The sequence below is a fragment of the Gorilla gorilla genome, chromosome 23, assembly GCF_029281585.2.
Source record: "Gorilla gorilla gorilla isolate KB3781 chromosome 23, NHGRI_mGorGor1-v2.1_pri, whole genome shotgun sequence".
Taxonomy (NCBI): domain Eukaryota; kingdom Metazoa; phylum Chordata; class Mammalia; order Primates; family Hominidae; genus Gorilla; species Gorilla gorilla.
The window spans coordinates 21,274,411-21,295,271 of record NC_086018.1 but is presented as its reverse complement, the minus strand read 5'-3'; the positions used below and the strand labels follow the sequence as shown (position 1 = coordinate 21,295,271).

General features: G+C 50.7%; 1 protein-coding gene across 2 annotated transcripts in view; it reads right to left on the bottom strand.

The window, feature by feature from the left end:
* The window catches only part of SMARCB1 (SWI/SNF related BAF chromatin remodeling complex subunit B1), a 46,784-nt gene extending 28,557 nt beyond the window's left edge, over positions 1-18,227 (bottom strand). The window contains exons 1-5 of one of the 2 annotated variants that reach the window (XM_019018292.3): positions 17,902-18,227; positions 13,273-13,411; positions 11,479-11,608; positions 4,371-4,508; positions 2,007-2,134 (exon numbers count right to left, since the gene is read on the bottom strand). In XM_019018292.3, the coding sequence (XP_018873837.2) occupies positions 2,007-2,134; positions 4,371-4,508; positions 11,479-11,608; positions 13,273-13,411; positions 17,902-17,994 (628 nt within the window). In that variant the 5' untranslated portion in view covers positions 17,995-18,227. The remainder of the gene's footprint in view (positions 1-2,006; positions 2,135-4,370; positions 4,509-11,478; positions 11,609-13,272; positions 13,412-17,901) is intronic. The other variant, XM_004063157.5, reaches the window with a different exon arrangement.
* Positions 18,228-20,861: the final 2,634 nt, after the last annotated feature.

Here is a 20,861-nt window from a genome sequence, read left to right as displayed (position 1 = left end):
GATGTGGGCCAGCAGAGATAAGCGGGGAGCTTGGCAGAGATAACAGGCATTGTGCAGCACTGGTGGCCTGGTCCCCATGGGCTGTCCTGTCCCTGTTCTGGGGCATGACCAGTGAACTGTACCTGTCCCCATCTACACTCAATACAACCTCCCGGAGTCTCTTGCCAGTGTCCTCCCTCACCCATGTCTCCTCCCACTGGCGTCCCCCCTCACCAGCTGACCTGTGGGACCTACAGGACAAGCACCCGGCACATGGCTCTCAGGCCTTCTTCTCAGGGCTGAGCAGAGGCCTTTGGACTCAGGCCTGGCACTGGTGTGAGCAAGTGGTAGGCCTAGCACTCAGGCCTACCATGCTGAGTGCCTGGGGATGACCAAAGGAAGCAGCCTAATCCTCCAGAAAGCTCAAGGCAGCCACATATCAACAACCACTCATACTCTCCTCCCTTAGGAAATCCCTTCTGAGAGAAAAATGCTGCAACTATGTTATCTGCTGTGGAGCCGTCTACAGCAGGGGGAGTTTTAGCAAACAAAGGCGCCTTGACCCAGGAGAAAATGCTGCACTGTTTGAAGATTAAAGAAATCAGAAAGAGGCTGGGTGCAGTGGCTCACGCCTGTAATCCCAGCAGTGTGAGAGGCCATGGCAGGCGGATCACCTGAGGTCAGTTCAAGACCAGCCTGGCTAACATGGTGAAACCCTATCTTTACTAAAAATACAAAAATTAGCCAGGCATGGTGGCATGCGCCTGTAGTTCCAGCTACTCAGGAGGCTGAGGCACAAGAATCGCTTGAACTTAGGAGGCGGAGGTTGCAGTGAGCTGAGATCGTGCCACCACACTCCAGCCTGGGCGACAGAGTGAGACTCCATCTCCCCTCCCAAAAAAAAGAGAAACCAGAAAGATACTTATGATAAGTGAAGAAAAATAAAACGATACTTGCTCTATAGTGACAACTATGTTAAATATGTTTGCATGTGGAATTGACAGAAAAGGTAAAACTGAAAACATTATTCAGGTGGTGAGATTCTGATGATTTTAAACATTTACTCATTTAAAAATGATAACGCTGGGCACAGTGGTGCACACCTGTATTCCTAGCTATTTGGGAGGCTGTGGCAGGAGGATTGCTTGAGCCCAGGCAGTTCAAGATTACAGTGAGCTATGAGAGTATCACTGTACTCCAGCCTGGGCAACAGAGTGAGACACTGTCTCTTAAAAAAAAAAGTAAAATAAAGATGATATTCACTGCATTTTGTCTGAATATAAATAGTATGTTCATTATAAAAATTCAGCAGGATACAGACACTAAGTAAAAAAAAAACTGGTACGCAACAAGATCTAAAAAAACAGTAATAATAAAATAAAATAATAAAAATACATTCTAACAGACTTAAAAATAGAGAAAACAATAAATGCATGCATGATCCGCCCTCCCAGATGGGATAAGCAGTCTAGACCCCTGGGATGCATATCCTTCTAACCTTTCTGTCTGCATTTGCACAAAGACCGAGTTCTGTCCAGGCTTTGGAAGCCCAGGAAGAGCCAGAAGAGATGGCATCTGACCCAGGACTTACAGAGTGAGGATGTCTAAAGAGATGACCAGTTAGAGGAGGAGAGAGGCACGGGGCACACATGCAGCCTCACACAGCAGAAGCAGAGTGGTGGACAGGACCCAAGGCAAGTGTGTGCAGGACTCGGGGGCTGAACTAGGTCTGACTGGCATTGTCATCATCATCCATGCTATGCAGATCAGCCGCCTCCCATGCCAGGCCTCTTGGGCCACCCAACCTCAGTATGGGGAAAGGAGTCCGAAGTTCACAGGCCCAATCCACAGTGAACAGCAACAGAACCAGGACTGAACCCAGAGCCCACACCCTCCAAAACTATGCCCCGATGTCCTGCGTGTCAGGTCCAGAATCTGCCTGACAGGCAGCTGGCAGGAAAGGGGACTGTTCCCACGTAACACACAGGGATTGGGGCCAGGCCCAGCCAAGCCCGACTGCCTTGTACCATTCATGTTCCAGGTGAAGGCGTCTCGCAGCTTCTGCCCATCGATCTCCATGTCCAGCCGGATGGGGACCAGCACCTCGGGCTGAGATGCGTTCTCATGGATCACAGCTGGGTCATGGTCATCAAAGCTGAAAGTGAAATGGAAGCAACAGTCAGCGAGGGGGCCGGAGCCCTAGGCATGCAAATTTTCAGCCTCTCTCTCTGCACAGCAGGCCTCTGCAAACCCATCTGGGGAAGATGGCCGCTTGTCAGCTAACAGCTGAGGCAGCAGACGAGGCCAGCAGGGGTCCCGGGGCCACGGTCTAATGGGGACAGTTGGGGCCATAAATAACAAGCACCAGTCTGTCTGCAATAGAATCGACCTGGGCAGTGTTAGAACAACACCCAGACATCCTGTGAAGGGATATTTAAGCCTGAAATTTGGCAGGACTTTCATGGAAGGCTATGGGAAAGGAGAAGGGCATTTCCAGAAGAGGAAATATTCTAGCAAGGCCAAGGCAGGTGAATGGAGGAACTGCTGAGGACGCACAAACAGACCACAGAGCACAGATTCCGTGAGGAGCAGCGGTCAGGGATGCTGCAAAGCAAGCGGGTGTCGAAGCACCCACAGTTCTTCCCTCAGGCTATGCAAACTGGCCACTGCCCTGAGGGAGTCCCAGGAGGATTCCAAGCAATGGAGTACTTTGGGAAGATAAAGAGGGAAGAGTCTGGCAGGCAGGTTGGTGAAATGGAGCTGGAGGACACAGGACACCTAAGGGCGTCTGGGAGCATGGAGAGGGCTGAGAAAGGCCCCCAGTGACCTTGGGAGGTAGATGGAAGACAGAGAAAAGTGAGCTGAGTGCCAGGCATGAATGCGCTGGGAAACAGACAGGGAAAGGGGCAGGGATGCTGCAGAAAAGGGGTGGCCACTCTAAGGGAGAAGGGGACAGTCAACTAGGGATGGGAAGAGGAGACAGAGGGAAGGAAGATAGAAGGAAAAGGAGGAGGGGGTAGGATGGAAGGGAGGGAAGGAGGAATGATGGAAGGAAGGAAGGAGGAAAGGAAAGAGGGGAGGAGGGAGAACGGGGCTAAACCTCAGCAGAGGCAACTGCAGCGCAGGAGCTCTGGGAGGTCTGACAGCAATGAGGACGTTCTCAGGCCTGAGGCAGGGTGAGTGGGGCAGAGTGTGGCGGTGGCAGCACCAGGGCAGGTTGGGCCTGGCACCCCAATGAGAACTCCTGCTTCTGCTCCGAGGGTGATGGGGAGCCTGGAGGATTCTGCGTGGAGAGGTGACATGATCTGCCTGGAGCAGAGGCCACACCAGCTGCAGAGCTGAGAAGGCAGTAGGGAGGAGAGGTAGGGGCTGCTAGAGACCCCAGGGAGAGCAGTGGGGGGCTGTCTGAGGCAGTCCCAGGTGAGAACCTGGAGAGACTGGACTTGCTGTGTGAGGAAAAGGCAGGCCTTGGGAAAGAAACCTACAGCCTGAGCAAGGAGAGGGCTGGATCTCCACGTGCCGAGATGGAGAAGTCTTCAGGCAGCATGAGGCTGAAGGGGTGACGGCAGCTGAGGAAGTCTGGGCCACAGAGGTAAAAAACAGACCCCGAAGACATCTACAACTTAATCCCCAAAACCTGTGACTGTCAGCTCATATGGCCAAAAAAGGAGACTTTGAAGATACGATTAAGTGAAAGATCCTGAGAGATTAACCAGAAGGGTTCTAAATTACATCGCCAAGTGTCCTTCTAAGAGAGAGACAGGGAAGTTTCATGCAGAGAAGGCCACGTGACCACAGAGGCCAAGACTGGAATGAGGCAGCCACAAGCCCAGGAACGTGGCAGCCCCCAAAGCTGGAAGAAGCAAGGACCGAATCGCCCCGATGGCCTCTGGAGGGAGCATGGCCCTGTCCACACGTGAGTCTGGTCTAATGAAACTAAATCCGGGCTCCTGGGCCCCAGAACTGTGAGGGAAGAAATGTGCTCTGCTTGAAGCCACCAGTTTGTGGTGGTTTATTCCAGCAGCCTCTGGGAAATGGTGGCACAGTGGGAGTCACGTGGATGGCATCTGAACCATCAGACTGGCTGTGGCCCACTCATGTGAAACTGAGGGCAGAGAAAGGGCCCAAGGACCGCGCCCTAAGTAACTCCACTTGAGGGGCCAGAGAGGTGAGGAGGACATGGCAAGGTGACAGCAGACAGAGCCAAGGAGGCTATGGACAATGTCCTGGAAGTCAGGGAAACACAGCGGTTCAAAGGCGAGGAGGTACTGTGGCATTGTGGGGAGCACAAGGTCAAAGCAGAGTGTTTTTCTGGGGAAGAAGGAACTGAAACGTGCTGGAGAACTAAGGCGGAATCAGCACGGAGGGTGAGTGCAGCGATGCATCCACACCAAAGGGGGAAGGTTCTCTTCTTGTCTCGGCCCATGCGGTTCCTGTTGATGGTCGTGGAGCATGGCACGGCATCCAAGTGGTGGGAGCTGTTGGGCAGGGTGGGTACCCACTGGCTGTTCCTCTTGGCCTTCTGTTCCCTGAGGAGATACAAGAAAAGTCCTCCCAGTCAGTCTAGGAGCCTGATCCTGCCCACCAGGAATCAACTAATGCTCCAGGGATGCCCACTGTACCTCTGTCAGGCTCAAGGCTCCCATGGGAGTTGTCTGTGCACCTGACTTTGCAGGAGCCTGCTCCCCAGGCAATCATCAGATGCTAGAGGCACCTGGGCAAGGGCAAGGGTATGGAGGGGCACCAGACACAGCACGGCCATGGTGTACTGCACTATCAGCCAGGCATGGCTCCACGGAAGCACTTCCTGGATGCGGGGAAGTGGTACAAGGGGGAGACTTCCCAGAGGAGTGGACAATAGAGCAGAGCCTTAGACACTGAGTCAGGGTTCACTGCGGGGAGGGGCACGGGCAGCAGCAAGGAGGAGAGACTGAGGGGCAGTCCAGGGAGGAGGCCCCCAGGGAGGGGACCGATCACAGGTCTCACATGCTCCGTGAGATGACTTTACTCAGCAGGTGGCTGGGAGTCCCCAGGGTTTTGAAGGAAGAGACGTGATCAGGCTGTCATTTTAGACATACCGGCCATCCTGAAATGGACTAGGCAAGGCCTCTGGCCTCTCAGCTTCCACAGCAGTAGAAGTTGAGAAGATGGGTTGATAAATACCTTCCAGAGGTGACATCCAAGGTAATTTAAATAACCCATGTCCCATGAAGAGTTTGATCTTTTCTCCCAAATTCCAGGTTGCTTTTACCAAAAGCACCAGGTGCAGTGGCTCATGCCTGTAGCTCCAGCACTTTGGAAGGTCAAGATGGGCAGACCACCTGAGGTCAACAGTTCGAAACCAGGCCAGGTGCGGTGGCTCACGCCTGTAATCCCAGCACTTTGGGAGGCCAAGGCGGATGGATCACCTGAGGTCAGGAGATCAAGACCAGCCTGGCCAACATGGTGAAACCCTGTCTCTACTAAAAATACTAAAATTAGCCAGGTGTAGCCGGGCGCGGTGGCTCACGCCTGTAATCCCAGCACTTTGGGAGGCCGACGCGGGCAGATCACGAGTTCAGGAGATCAAGACCAGCCTGGCCAACATGGTGAAAGCCCATCTCTACTAAAAATACAAAAAATTAGCCGGGCATGGTGGCAGGCGCCTGCAGTCCCAGCTACTCAGGAGGCTGAGGCAGGAGAATGGCGTGAACCCGGGAGGCAGAGCCTGCAGTGAGCCAAGATTGCGCCACTGCACTCCAGAGTGGGAGACAGAGCAAGACTCCGTCTCAAAAAAAAAAAAAATTAGCCAGGTGTGGTGGCAGGAGCCTGTAATCTCAGCTACTCAGGAGGCAGAGGCAGGAGAATCACTTGAACCCGGGAGGCAGAAATTGCAGTGAGCTGAGATTACACCATTGCAGTCCAGCCTGGGCAACAAGAGCGAAACTCCGTCTCAAAAAAAAAAAAAAACAACAAAAAGGTGAGTTCGAAACCAGCCTGGCCAACATGGTGAAACCTCAACCCTACCAAAAATACAAAAGTTAGCCAGGCGTGGTGGCACACGTCTATAATCCAGCTACTCAGGAGGCTGAAGCATGAGAATCACTTGAACCCAGGAGGCGGAGGTTGCAGTGAGCCGAGATCAACCACTGCACTCCAGCCTGGGCGAGAGAGCAACATCCTATCTCGAAAAAAAAAAAAAAAAAAAAACCAAAAGCTGTTTTAAACTAAGGTTCCAGGGCTGGGTGAGACAGATGAGAGCATTTGGGTGCCCGCTGTGCTCTGTGCTTTCCCATTTTCCCTGGCAAGTCTGTGAGCAGGAGCAGGCAGCGACTGTGTGTCACTTCCCTGTGTAACCCCAACACCTGTGCAACCACTTCCGCAATAACTATTCAACCATTCAGAACAAGTCATGACAAACTTTTTTTTTTTTTTTTGAGATGGAGTCTCGCTCCGTCGCCCAGGCTGGAGTACAGCGGCGCCATCTCAGCTCAATGCAAGGTCTGCCTCCCGGGTTCACGCCATTCTTCTGCCTCAGCCTCCCGAGTAGCTGGGACTACAGGCGCCCACCACCACGCCCGGCTAATTTTTTTGATTTTTAGTAGAGACGGGGTTTCACCCTGTTAGCCAGGATGGTCTCGATCTCCTGACCTCGTGATCCGCCCGCCTCGGCCTCCCAAAAGTGCTGGGATTACAAGCGTGAGTCACCGCGTCCGGCCGACAAACGTTTGACAGTTCCCTCTAAGGAGGGACCTGGGAAGACAGCACAAAGGTCCTTCTCCTTTCCAGAGGGTGGGGGAGGGCAGAAGCAATGACCAAGACCTGCCTGGACTCTGGGCCCTTTAACTCTTTTCCCTTCTAAAGTGGGAGTCACTTACACGTCTGATGCTGAGGCCTGGACTACCCCTTGATTGCTGGTAGGGGTAGGGAGGATTTTGTAGTACCCAATTTGTGGAACATGGAATCAGCTTGGGCAGAGACTATGAGAGGGGACAGCAAGACAGGGGTCCCCTCTACAGCCTATCTGGGTCATAGTTCCTAATCGTGGCCGCTCAGAGTGCAATTTTTTTATTTTTTTATTTTTATAGAGATGGGGGGTCTCACTATGTTGCCCAGGCTGGTCTCAAACTCCTGGGCTCAAGCAATCCTCCCACCTTGGCCTCCCAAAGTGCTGAGAGTACAGGTGTGAGCTACAACACCCGACCCCAGAATGCAAAATTTTAAGTAGCACATTCCTGAGCCCCACCCAGGTGGAGTGACTTCCCACCTCTGAGGAAGGGCCCAAGAAGATGCGTTCTTTGCAGCTTCCACGGGTGATTTCCAGGCAGCTGAGCCTGTATTTGCAAACCACAGATCTTGACCACCTCCTCTTTTCTGACTGGATACGTTAGAGCCTGGGCTGAGCCCCTGCCCCCTCATCCTGCCCTATCTCAGTAGCAAGTTCTCATTTCCAGGTCTAGCTATCAACTCAAGTGGACAATGCAAGTGTCACTAGACACAGTGAATGTGAGTAACATGCTCAGCCATACACAGAATCTGCAAATCTAAGCCATAAAATTCAACCTTCTGGCCAGGTGTGGTGGTTCACACCTGTAATCCCGACACTTTGGGAGGCCGAGGTGGATGGGTCACCTGAGGTCAGGAGTTCGAGACCAGCCTGGCCAACATGGTGAAACCCCGTCTCTGCTAAAACTACGAAAGATTAGCTAGGTGTGGTGCCTGGTGCCTATAATCCCAGCTACTTGGGAGGCTGAGGAAGGAGAATGACTTGAACCCGGGAGGCGGAGGTTGCAGTGAGCTGAGATCCCGCCACTTCACTCCAGCCTGGGTGACAGAGCGAAACTCCATCTCAAAAAAAAAAAAAAAAAAAAAAAAAAGGCCAGGCGCAGTGGCTCATGCCTGTAATCCCAGCACTTGGGAGGCCGAGGTGGGCGGATCACAAGGTCAGGAAATCGAGACCATCCTGGCTAACACGGTAAAACTCCATCTCTACTAAAAATACAAAAAAAATTAGACGGGCGTGGTGACGGACACCTGTAGTTCCAGCTACTCGGGAGGCTGAGGCAGGAGAATGGTGTGAACCTGGGAGGCAGAGCTTGCAGTGAGCCAAGATGGTGCCACTGCACTCCAGCCTGGGCGACAGAGCGAAACTCCGTCTCAAAAAAAAATAATAAAAAATAAAAAAATAAAAAAATAAAAAACAACCTTCCTTCCATTGCAATCCCAGCATCCCTGAGAGAGGGCACCCAGCCTCTGCTCAAATTGTCCAATGACAGGATGGGGAGGGTGCCATAAGTCCCCTTATTGGGCTGACTGAGTAGTGTGGAGCCAGCCAAAGCCACTTCCCTCAAACCTCTGCCAGTCCCCACCCCTAAAGACTTGACCTCCAGGGCAATGGGATTCCACTCCTGCAGCTGTTCCTCACAACATGATCACCAAGAAACTGTTTTATCGCCCCATAAAAGATTCCCAGCTGACGTGTGCAGAATTAAAGTGCCCTCCATACGTACACAATTTCCTTCTGCAACTTCCCTGGGAAGGTCAAGCCATCCTTATGTTCTTACCACATCCCTTGGGGGAAAAAGAATCTGCAAAGCACACGTCTGTAACACTGGCCAGCCTGGAGGCGTGCCACCTTTCGGGGGAATCATAAAAAAGATTTTCCATAACCACATCACTCTGAACAATAATCCTTTTTCTTAATGCTCCTTGGGCTTTGTGCAGAGAAATGCATACTTTGTTGAGAGCTGAATGCACAAGGTAGATGGGAACAATCTTGTATTCTGCACGTCTCACCCACAGGACCCCCGTCTCGGGTCACTGCAGAATCTACTTAATTATACCATGTATGGGTCACATCTTTGTCCATTCAAGTGGCTGACCCGTCACTAACCTACCCTTTCCTTAAATGCTGGATACTTAAGCGACTCCATATTCTCCAGTATTATTCACAATGCTACAAAGAATCTCTGTACATATACTGGGTTTATTGATTCATTTTGTTCTTTGAAAATGTTTCTTTGGGACAAATTCCCAGGGGTGGTATTAATGGGCCAGAGAACAAAAACGTTTGATGTCGGGATGCTTTACACAAAGGGCACTTCCGGCTGGGCACAGTGGCTCACACCTGTAATCCCAGCACTTTGGGAGGCCGAGGCGGGAGGATTACCTGAGGTCAGGAGTTCGAGACCAGCCTGGGCAAAATGGTGAAACCCCGTCTCTAATAAAAATACAAAAAAATTAGCCAGGCATAGTGGTGCATTCCTGTAATCCCAGCTACTCCAGAGGCTGAGGCAAGAGAATCGCTTGAACCCAGGAGGCGGAGGTTGCAGTGAGCCGACATCATGCCACCGCACTCCAGCCTGGGCAACAAGAGTGAAAACTCCATCTCAAAAAAAAAAAAAAAAAAAAAAAAAAAAAAGCACCTCCAGCACACATGAGCGCAGTTCTATCACACCTTCCCCAATTCCTTACATTGCCAGTTTTTTGTTTTATGCTTGGAATTTTTATTTTTATTTATTTATTTATTTTTTATTTTATTTTATTATTTTGAGATGGAGTTTCACTCTCGTTGCCCAGGCTGGAGAGCAACGGCGCAACCTCGGCTCACCGCAACCTCCGCCTCCCGGGTTCAAGTGATTCTCCTGCCTCAGCCTTCCTGAGTAGCTGGGATTACAGGCATGCACCACCATGCCAGGCTAACTTTGTATGTTTAGCAGAGATGAGGCTTCACCATGTTGGTCAGGCTGGTCTCAAACTCCTGACCTCAGGTGATCCACCCGCCTCGGCCTCCCAAAGTGCTGGGATTACAGGCGTGAGCCACTGTGCCCGGCCTATTTTTTATTTTTTTTAAGAGACAAAGAGTGTCGTTCTGTTACCTAAGCTAGAGGACAGTGGTGTGATCACCACACTCAGCTAATTTTTTTAACTTTCAGTAGAGATAACGTCTCACTGTGTTGCTCAGGCTGGTCTCCTGGGCAACACAGTCAAATCCTGGGCTCAAGCGATCCTCCTGCCTTGACTTCCCAAAGTGCTGAGATTACAGGCATAAGCCACCATGCCCAGTCTTATGCTTGGAATTTTTGAAATTACACATGAGGGCAAATTCTTTCCATGTTTGTTTACTCCCTTGTACTTCAAGGTATGGACCATCTTTTACCTATTTGTTGGGGTATCCAAGTTTGTTGTATAAATCTAGATGTATAGATTCTAGATACAACATCGTAACTTCCCAATTACTTGGTTTTTTAATTGTTACTATCAATACTCTTCTAAAGGTTCTAAGTTTTGTTTTGTTTTTGTTTTTTTTGAGGTGGAGTTTCGCTCTTGTTGCCCAGTCTGGAGTGCAATGGTGCAACCTCAGCTCACTGCAATCTCCACCTCCTGGGTTCAAGCAATTCTCCTGCCTCAGGCTCCCGAGTAGCTGGGATTACAGGCATGGGCCACCACACCTGGCTAATTTTGTATTTTTAGTAGAGATGGGGTTTCTCCACGTGGGGGAAGCTGGTCTCTAACTCCCGACCTCAGGTGATCTGCCCACCTCAGCCTCCCAAACTGCTGGGATTACAGGTGTGAGCCACCGTGCCCAGCCAGGTTCTAAGTTTTTATACATTCAAATCTATTGTTGTTTCTTTTGTGAGTTTATGTGAGCCACTGATTTTTCTGACAAATTGGTCCCACTTATATGTTTTTTTAAGAAATGAGGTCTTGCTGTGTTGCCCCAGGCTGGTCTTAAACTCCTGGCCTCAAGCAATGGCTCGGCCTCCCAAAGTGCTGGGATTACAAACATAAGCCACTGTGCCCCGCGAGTCCCACTTTCCAAGCATTTGTAACTGTTCTCCAGAATCCAGGACTTGGCTTACGTTTCTTAGAAATTCCAATGATACAGAAGAAACTTAGAAACCTGGCTAAGAAAATGTATAAAAACAGAGGGAACTGTTAAAAAGTGTTTCAATACAAAAATTGGGACCGGGCACGGTGGCTCACGCCTGTAATCCCAGCACTCTGGGAGGCCAAGGCGGGCGGATCACCTGAGGTCGGGGTTCGAGACCAGCCTGACCAACATGGAGAGACTCGTCTCTACAAAAAATACAAAATTAGCTGGGCGTGGTGGCGCATGCCTGTAATCCCAGCTACCTGGGAGGCTGAGGCAGGAGAATCACTTGAACCCAGGAGGCAGAGGTTGCAGTGAGCTGAGATCACGCCATTGCACTCCATCCTGGGCAACAAGAGTGAAACTCTGTCTCAAAGAAAAAAAAAACAAGCCAGGTGTGGTGGCAGGCACCTGTAATCCCAGCTACTCGGGAGGTTGAGGCAGGAGAATCACTTGAACCTGGGAGGCAGAGGTTGCAGTGAGCCGAGATCGCGCCACTGCACTCCAGCCTGGGCGACAAGAACAAGATTCCATCTCAAAAAAAAAAAAAAAAAGTGTTTCAATTTAACTTCAACCCAACCAGTTCTTGAGTCTGAGAAAAGACCCCACAGGTGTCCCCAGAGATGCCCTGGCCAGGAACGCATTACCTGAGGTAGGTGGGGGGCTCTGTGCTGATGGACACAGCCTTGTACTTCTCATCGTTGCCATCCAGAATCTCTTCCACTTCCGAGGCTTTTAACAGGGTCACACTGGTGGCTAGAGTCGTGTATCCGTGATCTGTAACAGACAAACATCACTGGGTCACTCTGCTGGTGGCGGTGGCACACAGCAGCCAGCCAAGTGGATGCAGCACATCAAGGTCCTCGCATGCGGGAGGTGGGAAAAGCAAGGTGTCAAACTTACTACTGCTGAATGCTGGCCTCTTCCAAAAGGGCAATCTGGACTGAGTGCTTTACTTACAAATCCTGCTGGGTAGAGCCTCCAATGGGACTGATTTGGACTAATCTGCCCCAGGAGCACTGGCTCGGGGCAGAGGGAAGTGCTCAGGGCAGTACCAGCAACTACAATACAGCACAACCAGCGGGGACACTCGACTCCAGAACATATTCTCTTGGTCCTCACTCAGGGGAAAAGAAAGCTCCCAGAGTAACACCCCAGTGGGAAGAGGTCTGACACCACCACAATCCACAACACGATGCAAGGTGGGGAGATGGAATGGAAGATGAAGAATACTTTTCTTTTAAAACAAGAGCCCAGAGAGTTGGAAAGAGCTGCTTCACACCAAACACGAATTTCTATCCCCAAGCCGGTCCACAAGTGCTGCCTGGGAAGCAGGACAGATTCTAGGCAGCTCGACCCCTAGCTCTTCCGGGGAATCTCCGTCAAGAGCTACCTGTCTGTGGGCCCAGTCTGGCTTCTCCTGGAGAAATCAATCGCTTATGGGGAAGGTATCTCCCAAGACTTAGCCCAGGGACTTGCGGAGGGGGAAGCAAAGCTGGGGACTCACTGTGTTAGCGACTGATGCTCTGCTAGGGGAGGAGGGGGAACAAAAAGGAAACTGTTTTAAGCAAGTGAGTGGAAATGTCATAGCAGCAGATCAAAAAGAAGCTCCGGCTCCTGCATTAAAAGAACCACTACTTTCCCGCAGTGGACAAAACCACAGCAGCACCTACAGACACAAACAAACAGGGCAGACTACGAAGCATTGCGCACATGCTCACAGACACACCCAGGCCCAGGGCAGCTCTCTACAAGGCGCCATTGCCACGTGGGAAGCAGTTTTGCCACCTGCCAAAGGACATGCTGTGTCCACACCCAAATGTCTCCATGGGAGTGTCTCCCGCAGAGCCCCCAGAGTGTCTGAAGAGCACCCTTTCACCCTGCACAGAGCTGCCGTGACCCAAAGCCCACTAGTTTCACTAGTGTACCTAGCAAGCCCCAGGCACACGCAGGCCACCAGGAGCAGGGACATGCACATGGGCTCTAGCACACTGGCTGCCAGGATGAAGTGCTATGGGATGGATGTGCTCCAGGAAGCAAGCAGTGAAAGCCCCAGAGGGGAGTGGGAGCTGGGACCACCACCCGCCACTTGGGCTGCATGGAAGATGATTATGGCGACACACCCACGGCAGATGGCAGAGCATCGCAGCATTCCTAAAACGTTTTGAGACCAACATGTCTTCACAGCACCTGCTAGTGTCCTGGCCCCGGCCCGCTCACGTACCCAATGGCCCTGCTGGAAATACCTGACAGTGGACCACCAATGGCTCCCTGGAGCCACTTCCTCGCCTGGAGTGCTCACAGGGCGGCCCACCCCGGGATGCTCCCTGCCCGACTAAGGCCAAGGCTGCAGTGAAGACACTCTGGAGTGAAAACGTTTTATCTTCATGACATAAGCGAGTGGTTTTGAAACAGGTTTACAAACCCTCGTGAAGACGCACCCTTAGTGTTAGGTTTTGTTTTTTTACCATGTGACGATGCAACTATTTTCTTCCTCTCTTCCACAGTGGCTAGTCGCCTCCAGAGTGAGGGGTATCTCTTGTACAGAGAACCTCGGAACATACGGAGGTAGTTTCCCACCTATGAGTAAAGCAAGAAGGCTCATTATAAGGGTCGCAGCACCACAGGGAAGGGGAGGGTCCTGGCGCAGACTGCATCAAGCAACAGACAAACAGGCCTCGAGGTGGCCCCCAGGCGCCACGCTTTCGGCAGCATTAAAACACATTCTGCTGATATGAAGGGTTCACCAGCAGTGCACATCTGGCCTGCATATGTGCATCCTGACAACAGAACCAAGTTCCGAAAGGCCTGGGCAGATGCCTGAGTGGGAGGCCCCCAGAGCTTAGCAAGAAGTTCGTGGTGATTTTGATTTTGGACTAAGGATCTCTGGCACTTTCCAGAAATGCAAGGCCTCCTTGACCTTCTTTTATCTTAAGGACAAGACTTTGATATTTTTACAATGTAATAAACACCAAAAAGGTCTTTTAATTTTAGACAGATGCCAGATAATTTCCCCCATGGCCTGTGTTGCTTTGTTTAGTAACAAAACCCAAACCAGGGATACCAAAGGAATTTTCCAAAAGGTTTACAAGGCAATCACCAGACTGCTATATAAATCATCACTGACTCAAACAATGGCTTCAGTTTGCTTGTACCCAATACTGAAAGTGTGACTTCCTTAAGGAAAATAAATCTAGACCTAAAGTTTTTATGAGGGTACCCTATTGTCTCGTTGACTTTTCAAGTATGATCACTTCGGAGTCACATTGCAGGGGATGGCCAATAGACTGGGTGCCAGGTGCTGGCTCCATCTGTAACCTGGCATCACTTCCCATTTTCTGGGTACTCTTTACTCATCTGCAAAATGCTCAGCAACTCTGAACTTCACCCCCATGAAGGACCACTTCTATTATGTTTCCCATTTTATCTACCCAACACAGTATATATTTTGAATTTTTAAATTTATTTTTAATTTTTATTATTATTTTTGAGACAGGGTCTCGCTCTGTCACCCAGGCTCGATTGCAGTGGTGCGATCATAGCTCACTGCAGCCTCGAACTCCTCGGCTCAAGCGATCCTCCTGCCTCAGCCTCCTGAGTAGCTGGGACTATAGTTGCTTGCCACCACAACCGGCTAATTTTTGTATTTTTTGTAGAGACGGAGTTTCACCATGTTGCCCAGGCTGGTCTCAAACTCCTGGGCTCAAGCGATCTGCCCACCTCGGCCTCCCAAAGTGCTGGGATTACGGGTGTGAGCCACATACCCGGCCTAATTAAAAAAAATAAAAATAAAAATCTGTAGAGACAAGAGTCTCACTATGTTGCCCAGGCTGGTCTTAAACTCCTGGGTTCAAGTGATTCTCCTGCCTGGGCCTCCCAAAGTGCTAGGATTATAGGTGTGAGACCCAGGCATAGTATTAAATAAAATGTTTCTCCATTTTCAGCAGTGACTGTAATCAACAACCAGGGCTACTGAACGCTGAGAGAAGAGCAGACACAGCAAGTCACTTGCTTTCCACATAGAGGGCACAGACCCCTCTATGTTATTTGGCTTGTGTGTCAGTATCATCCAGTATCATGGTAAACGTAGAGTTTCCATTAGGTTTTTTAAAAGAAATTGACAATACTCCCCCCTATGACTACCTTGCAGGCCCTGCAGGGCTCTGAGTCTCCTAGATGCCCCCCAAAGCCCCTTCAGAACTTAGGAAACTGGGCTTGCCTTCCTGGCTTTTCTCTGAACCAGCCTTCGCCCTCTTGGGACCCAGGTTTCCTGAATATAAAATCAAGGTGCTGGACTTGGGGATCTGTTAGGGTCCTCAAAGCTCCATGACTCCAGCTTGGTAAATACAGCTGTCTGTTAATGGCAGAACAGTGACACACACTCTTAGTAAATGCAGATGCCTTCCCAAGACAGCTCCACAGATGGCGCATGGAGGTACTGGGTATGTTGCTATGGATGGCCCACCTCTCTGAATACAGTGCCTGTTTTCCACAGGGCAGTGGGCTGAGACCGTCCATCCACTACTGTCACTGGAGCTACTGAATTGCAATAGAGCTCTGACCTTGAACCCTTCCCTAAACTCCGAAGGTCTGATGATTAAGTCAGGACCAAAAGAACAAACTGCCTCTCCATCTGAGTCTCTTACAGCCTGGGTCTCAGGAAGATTATTCTTACTGGGAGGCCCAGGAGTCAAGGGGCTGAAAGACAAGACTGTAATTAGCTTTCTAGAAACTAAAATGTGTTTTGGGGAAGATCTTGGAGACCATCTAGTCTAAGCATCACATTATACACATGAGAAACACGACAGCAAGGCAGAGCAGGGCTGGAACCAGGCCTCCCAAGGTTCTTCCCACTTGGCCATGCACAGCTTCTCAATTTGCTCCAACTAATAAATGAAAGCTTTCTTTTGAAGTGTCACCTACTTAGAGCCAAACTGATTACTTTTACACCCATTAGATCAGGTAAACAACTCGCCTAGTATCACAGGCTGAAATTCGACACCTTTTGCATTCTGCAGTTAGGCAGGTGCCTACTGGCCAATGAGGACCATTCTGAACTGTGGCAGATGGACAGGCACTGGCTCTACCTCCCCAGCACTGGCATCTTTGAACAGTTGTAATTTAAGTGACAACGTGAAAATTTTATTGAATCCTATATTTTTTGTTTTATAAAAATTAGTGGAGGCCAGGCACAGTGGCTCACGCCTATAATCGAGCACTTTGGGAGGCCAAGGCGGGCAGATCACTTGAGCTCACAAGTTTAAGACCAGCCTGGACAATATGGTAAAACCCCATCTTTACTAAAAATATAAAAATTAGCCAGCCGGGCGCGGTGGTGTGTGCGTGTAGTCCCAGCTACTTGGGAGACTGAGGTGGGAGGACAGCTTGAGCCCGGGAGGCGGAGGTTGCAGTGAGCCGAGATTGCACCACTACACTCCAGCCTGGGTGATAGAGTCAAACCTCGTCCAGAAAAAAAAAATGGTGGAAAATGCTAACACTAAAGTTCTGATGCTATTGACCTTAGTCTCATCCATGGGACTCAGTGTGACCATCTTGAGGCTTCATTCATTCATGCTATGCTCAATTGTGAAGGATAAAACCCACAAGTTTAAAAAGTATGAATGCGCTGAGTGTGAGTGCAGTAGCTCACACCTGTCATTCCAGCACTTTGAGAGGCTGAGGTGCAAGGATCACTTGAGCCCAGGAGTTCAAGACCAGCCTGGGCAACATGGCAAAACCCTGTCTCTACAAAAAATACAAAAATTAGTCGGGCACGGTGGTGCACACCTTGTAGTCCCAGCTACTTGGGAGGCTGAGGCAGGAGGATCACTTGAGCCCAGGAGGTCAAGGCTGCAGTGAGCCGAGATCACACCACTGCACAAAGTGAGATCTTTTTTCAAAAATAAAAGAAAATAAAGTATGAATAAAATGCTGGAATATGATACTAAAAACTGCTATGAGAAGAAACTCTTGGCACTTCATGATAGCTTTAATTCTCCAGGATTGGCACTTATTTCCTTACATGAGATTCTACTGCTTGACATTTGTACATCTGAACTGTATATCCATAATTTTTTTAAAAAGGTAACATATACTAGCTGGGGACTGCCTTTGGAGCAAAAAAGGCTAGTTTGAGACAATCTGTAAAAACCTAATATATGGCCGGGTGTGGTGGCTCATGCCTGTAATCCTAGCACTTTGGGAGACCCAGGCGGGCAGACTGCTTGAGCCCAGGAGTTGGAGACCTGCCTGGGCAACATAGCCAGACCCTGTCTCTATAAAAAACAAAAAACAAGAACCTAATAGACTTGGAACAAACACCCATTCAAAGGCCAGTAGAGTTTTCCTGAAGTCAGTCATCCAGTTGATGCAACAAAATGCAGCCACTCTAGTTAAGGGTTAAACATTCTTAGGCTCTTTCCCCTGTAATAATTCAGAATCAGTTCACAGATATGGAAAGTGTCAATTGCTTCAGAATTGCTGAAAGATCTAGCTTAGGCATGGGGCCCTTATTCACCCAAAAGCAAACACCTTCCTCCAATCTGTTTCTTCACCGGTAAACAAAGGTCAAAAGACCTCCACTGCTCACCTAAGAGGCAACAAACACGATGCGGATGAGCCCTCACTAAGTCCAGGGTTTCCAGCCTGCCATTTGAGGTTCCCACAAGTAGCAATACGGGGAGGGGTGCACGTGAAATTTACGACATCTGAAAAGGGTCAAAGGCAGCAGTGCGGTCCCCCAAGCGTCGCAGGGGCTAACTCAATATCCCGTTTCTTTGCGTCTGGCTGGAAACCAACCCAGCGCGGAACCACTGGGGCCCCTCGCGGCGCCAAAATCTTGGCAGCACTGAAGGCGGCGGACCTCGGCGAAATAAGTAAGGAAATCCCAGGTCGATGAGGGGGCGGGGCCACACCCGACACGCCCACTAGGCCTCGCCCCACAGCCCCGAGCGCGTGCGCGCGCGCCCGCCCGCCCCGATGAATGGAGACGCGCGCTCTCGGCGCATGGGCCCGCCCCGGGGCTCCCGCGGGGCCGAGCCCGGGGAGGGCGAGGACGCGCCCCGGGCTACCTCGGAGCCGATCATGTAGAACTCGCCGTCGTCCTCCAGCTGGAACTTCACGGGCTTCTGCCCGAAGGTCTTGCTCAGCGCCATCATCATCATTGCGGCGGCAGAGGCGGGCGGCCGGAGCCGGGCTGCGAGGGATCAGGAGGGCTGGGGCGGGGCCGGGGCGTGCTGGGCCGAGGGAAACCGAAGCCGGAAGGCGAAATGCGGACCGGGCCGGGTACTGGCGCCTCAGCCGGGTTCCTCAGCCGCCGCCGCCGCAGACGACGACCAGGCCGCCCTCAGTGCGCAGGCGCTGGCGTTGACGCTGACGGGCGCGCCGCCGCTCAAACAAAAGGCCGGGCGCGCCTCCGCGGACCCCTTAAAGGAGCCACGACTAATTTCTCTTTCTCCCAGGCTGCCTCCCAAGTCGTGGTGTAGAGGACTTCTCACGGACAAAAATAGCCACTGAGGTCCTGACTCAAGCAGTGGCTTTCCCAGTCTTACAGCCAGGACTGGAACTGAGCCTAGGGGAAAAGAAACGAAGTGAGGCCTGAAGGAGGAGGACCTAGTATCTGGAAGCCTGGGTGGTCTGGGCATGCTTTGGGACCCCAGTCTCGTGCCTTAGCTTCCCCACCCCTAAAACGCAGTGCAGCTGAGCAGATAGGCAGGCCCCTAGGAAGAGATATCCCAGTTCCGGGCCTATGGCTGTCCCTGCAGCTGTGGAGGTGGGCAAAATGACAACAGCGGATGAGGCTTGGCAATGTTCAAAGGCCTGGGTGGTATTTGGTTTGGCTGGTGCATCAGATGAGCGTTGGAAGGGAGGGATACCTTCCACCTTCTCCATTCCTCTCTTAGCCTACACTCTGCTTAACCGAGCCCTGCAGTGGGGAGTGAAACCAGGCAGCCCAGCCCTGTGGCTCTGCCTCTTGGCTCTTACAGCGCGAAGCTAGTGAAACTAATGAAAGTCTGAAAGCAATCATGTATCTGATTGAATAATGCAGGGAGTAAAACAGTGGCCCACTGCTGATGATTTCACACCGTTCAATCTAATGAAATTGCAGCTGTGGCTGGGCTCAGCGGCTCATGCCTGTAATCCCAACTCTTTTTTTTTTTTTTTTTTTTTGAGGCTGGAGTCTCCTGCTTCAGCCTCCCAAGTAGTTGGGACTACAGGCACCCGCCACCACGCCCAGCTAATTTTTTGTATTTTTAGTAGAGACAGGGTTTCACCGTGTTAGCCAGGATGGTCTCGATCTCCTGACCTCGTGATCCGCCCACCTCGGCCTCCCAAAGTGCTGGGATTACAGGCGTGAGCCACTGCGCCTGGCCTTGTAATCCCAACTCTTTAGGAGGCCAAGGCAGGGAGGATCACTTGAAGCCAGGAGTTTGAGACCAGACTGGACAAGACAGCAAGACCCTGTCTCTACAAAAATTCTAAAATAAATAAGCTGGGTGTGGCATGGCGGTGTGCACCTGTAGCCCCAGCTACTTCGGAAGTGGAGAGGGGAAGATCCCTTGAGCCCAGGAGTTCAAGGTTATAGTGAGCTGATTGCACCACTGCACTGCAGCCTGGGCAACAAAGGGAGACCCTGCCTCTCTTAAAAAAAAAAAATGCAACTATGCTATTACGAAGACACACGTGGGGCTGGAAGGTAGGGCAAGGAGACACTGGAGAGTTGGGAAGGGCAGTGACTGAAGTTGGTTTGTTCTGTATCCTCACAGTGGTGGGAAACCAAAGTACAGTCATCCCTCAGTATCCATGGGAATTGGTTCCAGGACCCCCTGCAGATAATAAAGTCCACAGATGCTCAAGTCCATTATATAAAATGGTGTCATACTTGCATATAACCTACACACACTTTCCTGTATACCTTAAATCATCTCTAGATTCCTTATACTACCTAATACAATGCAAATGTTATATAAATAGTTGTTATACTATTGTTTAGGGAACAATGATAGGGAAAAAAGTCCGTACATGTTCAGTACAGAGGTAACCATCCTTTATTTTATTTATTTATTTATTTATTTATTTATTTATTTATTTATTTATTTATTTTATTGAGACAGAGTCTTGCTCTGTCGCCCAGGCTGGAGTGCAGTGGCATGATCTTGGCTCACTGCAAGCACCGCCTCCTGGGTTCACGCCATTCTCCTGCCTCAGCCTTCCGAGTAGCTGGGACTACAGGCGCCCGCCACCACGCCTGGCTAATTTTTTGTATTTTTAGTAGAGATGGGGTTTCACGGTGTTAGGCAGGATGGTCTCGATCTCCCGACCTCGTGATCCACTGGCCTCAGCCTCCCAAAGTGCTGGGAATTACAGGCATGAGCCACTGCACCTGGCCTATTTATTTATTTTATTATTTTTTTAGACGGAGTTTTGCTCTTGTCACCCAGGCTGGAGTGCAATGGCACTATCTCAGCTCACTGTAACCTCTGCCTCCAGGTTCAAGTGATTCTCCTGCCTCAGCCTCCCAAGTAGCTGGGATTACAGGCATGAGCCACCACACCCAACTAATTTTTGTATTTTTAGTAGAGATGGGTTTTCACCATGTTGGCCAGACTGGTCTCAAACTTCTGACCTCAGGTGATCCACACACCTCGGCCTCCCAAAGAACTGGGATTACAGGCACGAGCCACTGCGCCCGGCCGCATCCTTTTTTTAAACATTGTTTTTTCTACCCGAGGTTAGTTGAGCCTACGGATGCAGAAACCACAGCTATGTATGGCAGGCTGGGCTGTGGCATGAGCAGATAAACCACCACTCTGGAGGATGAACAGAGGGGACAAGTAGGAAAGTGGGGAGCCAGTTAAGAAGCCACTGTAGCAAAATGTGATGTAGAAATGGAGCAGAAGGAGCCCTGAGCACTGTGCCCAGCCCCAAGGGCCAGAGGCTTGGGGGTGGTGGACTTCGACCCTGGCTCCCAGGATAGGGCTGGACAGTGGCCAGGCCTCCCCATCCTGGCTGAACATTCACAAAAGGAGAC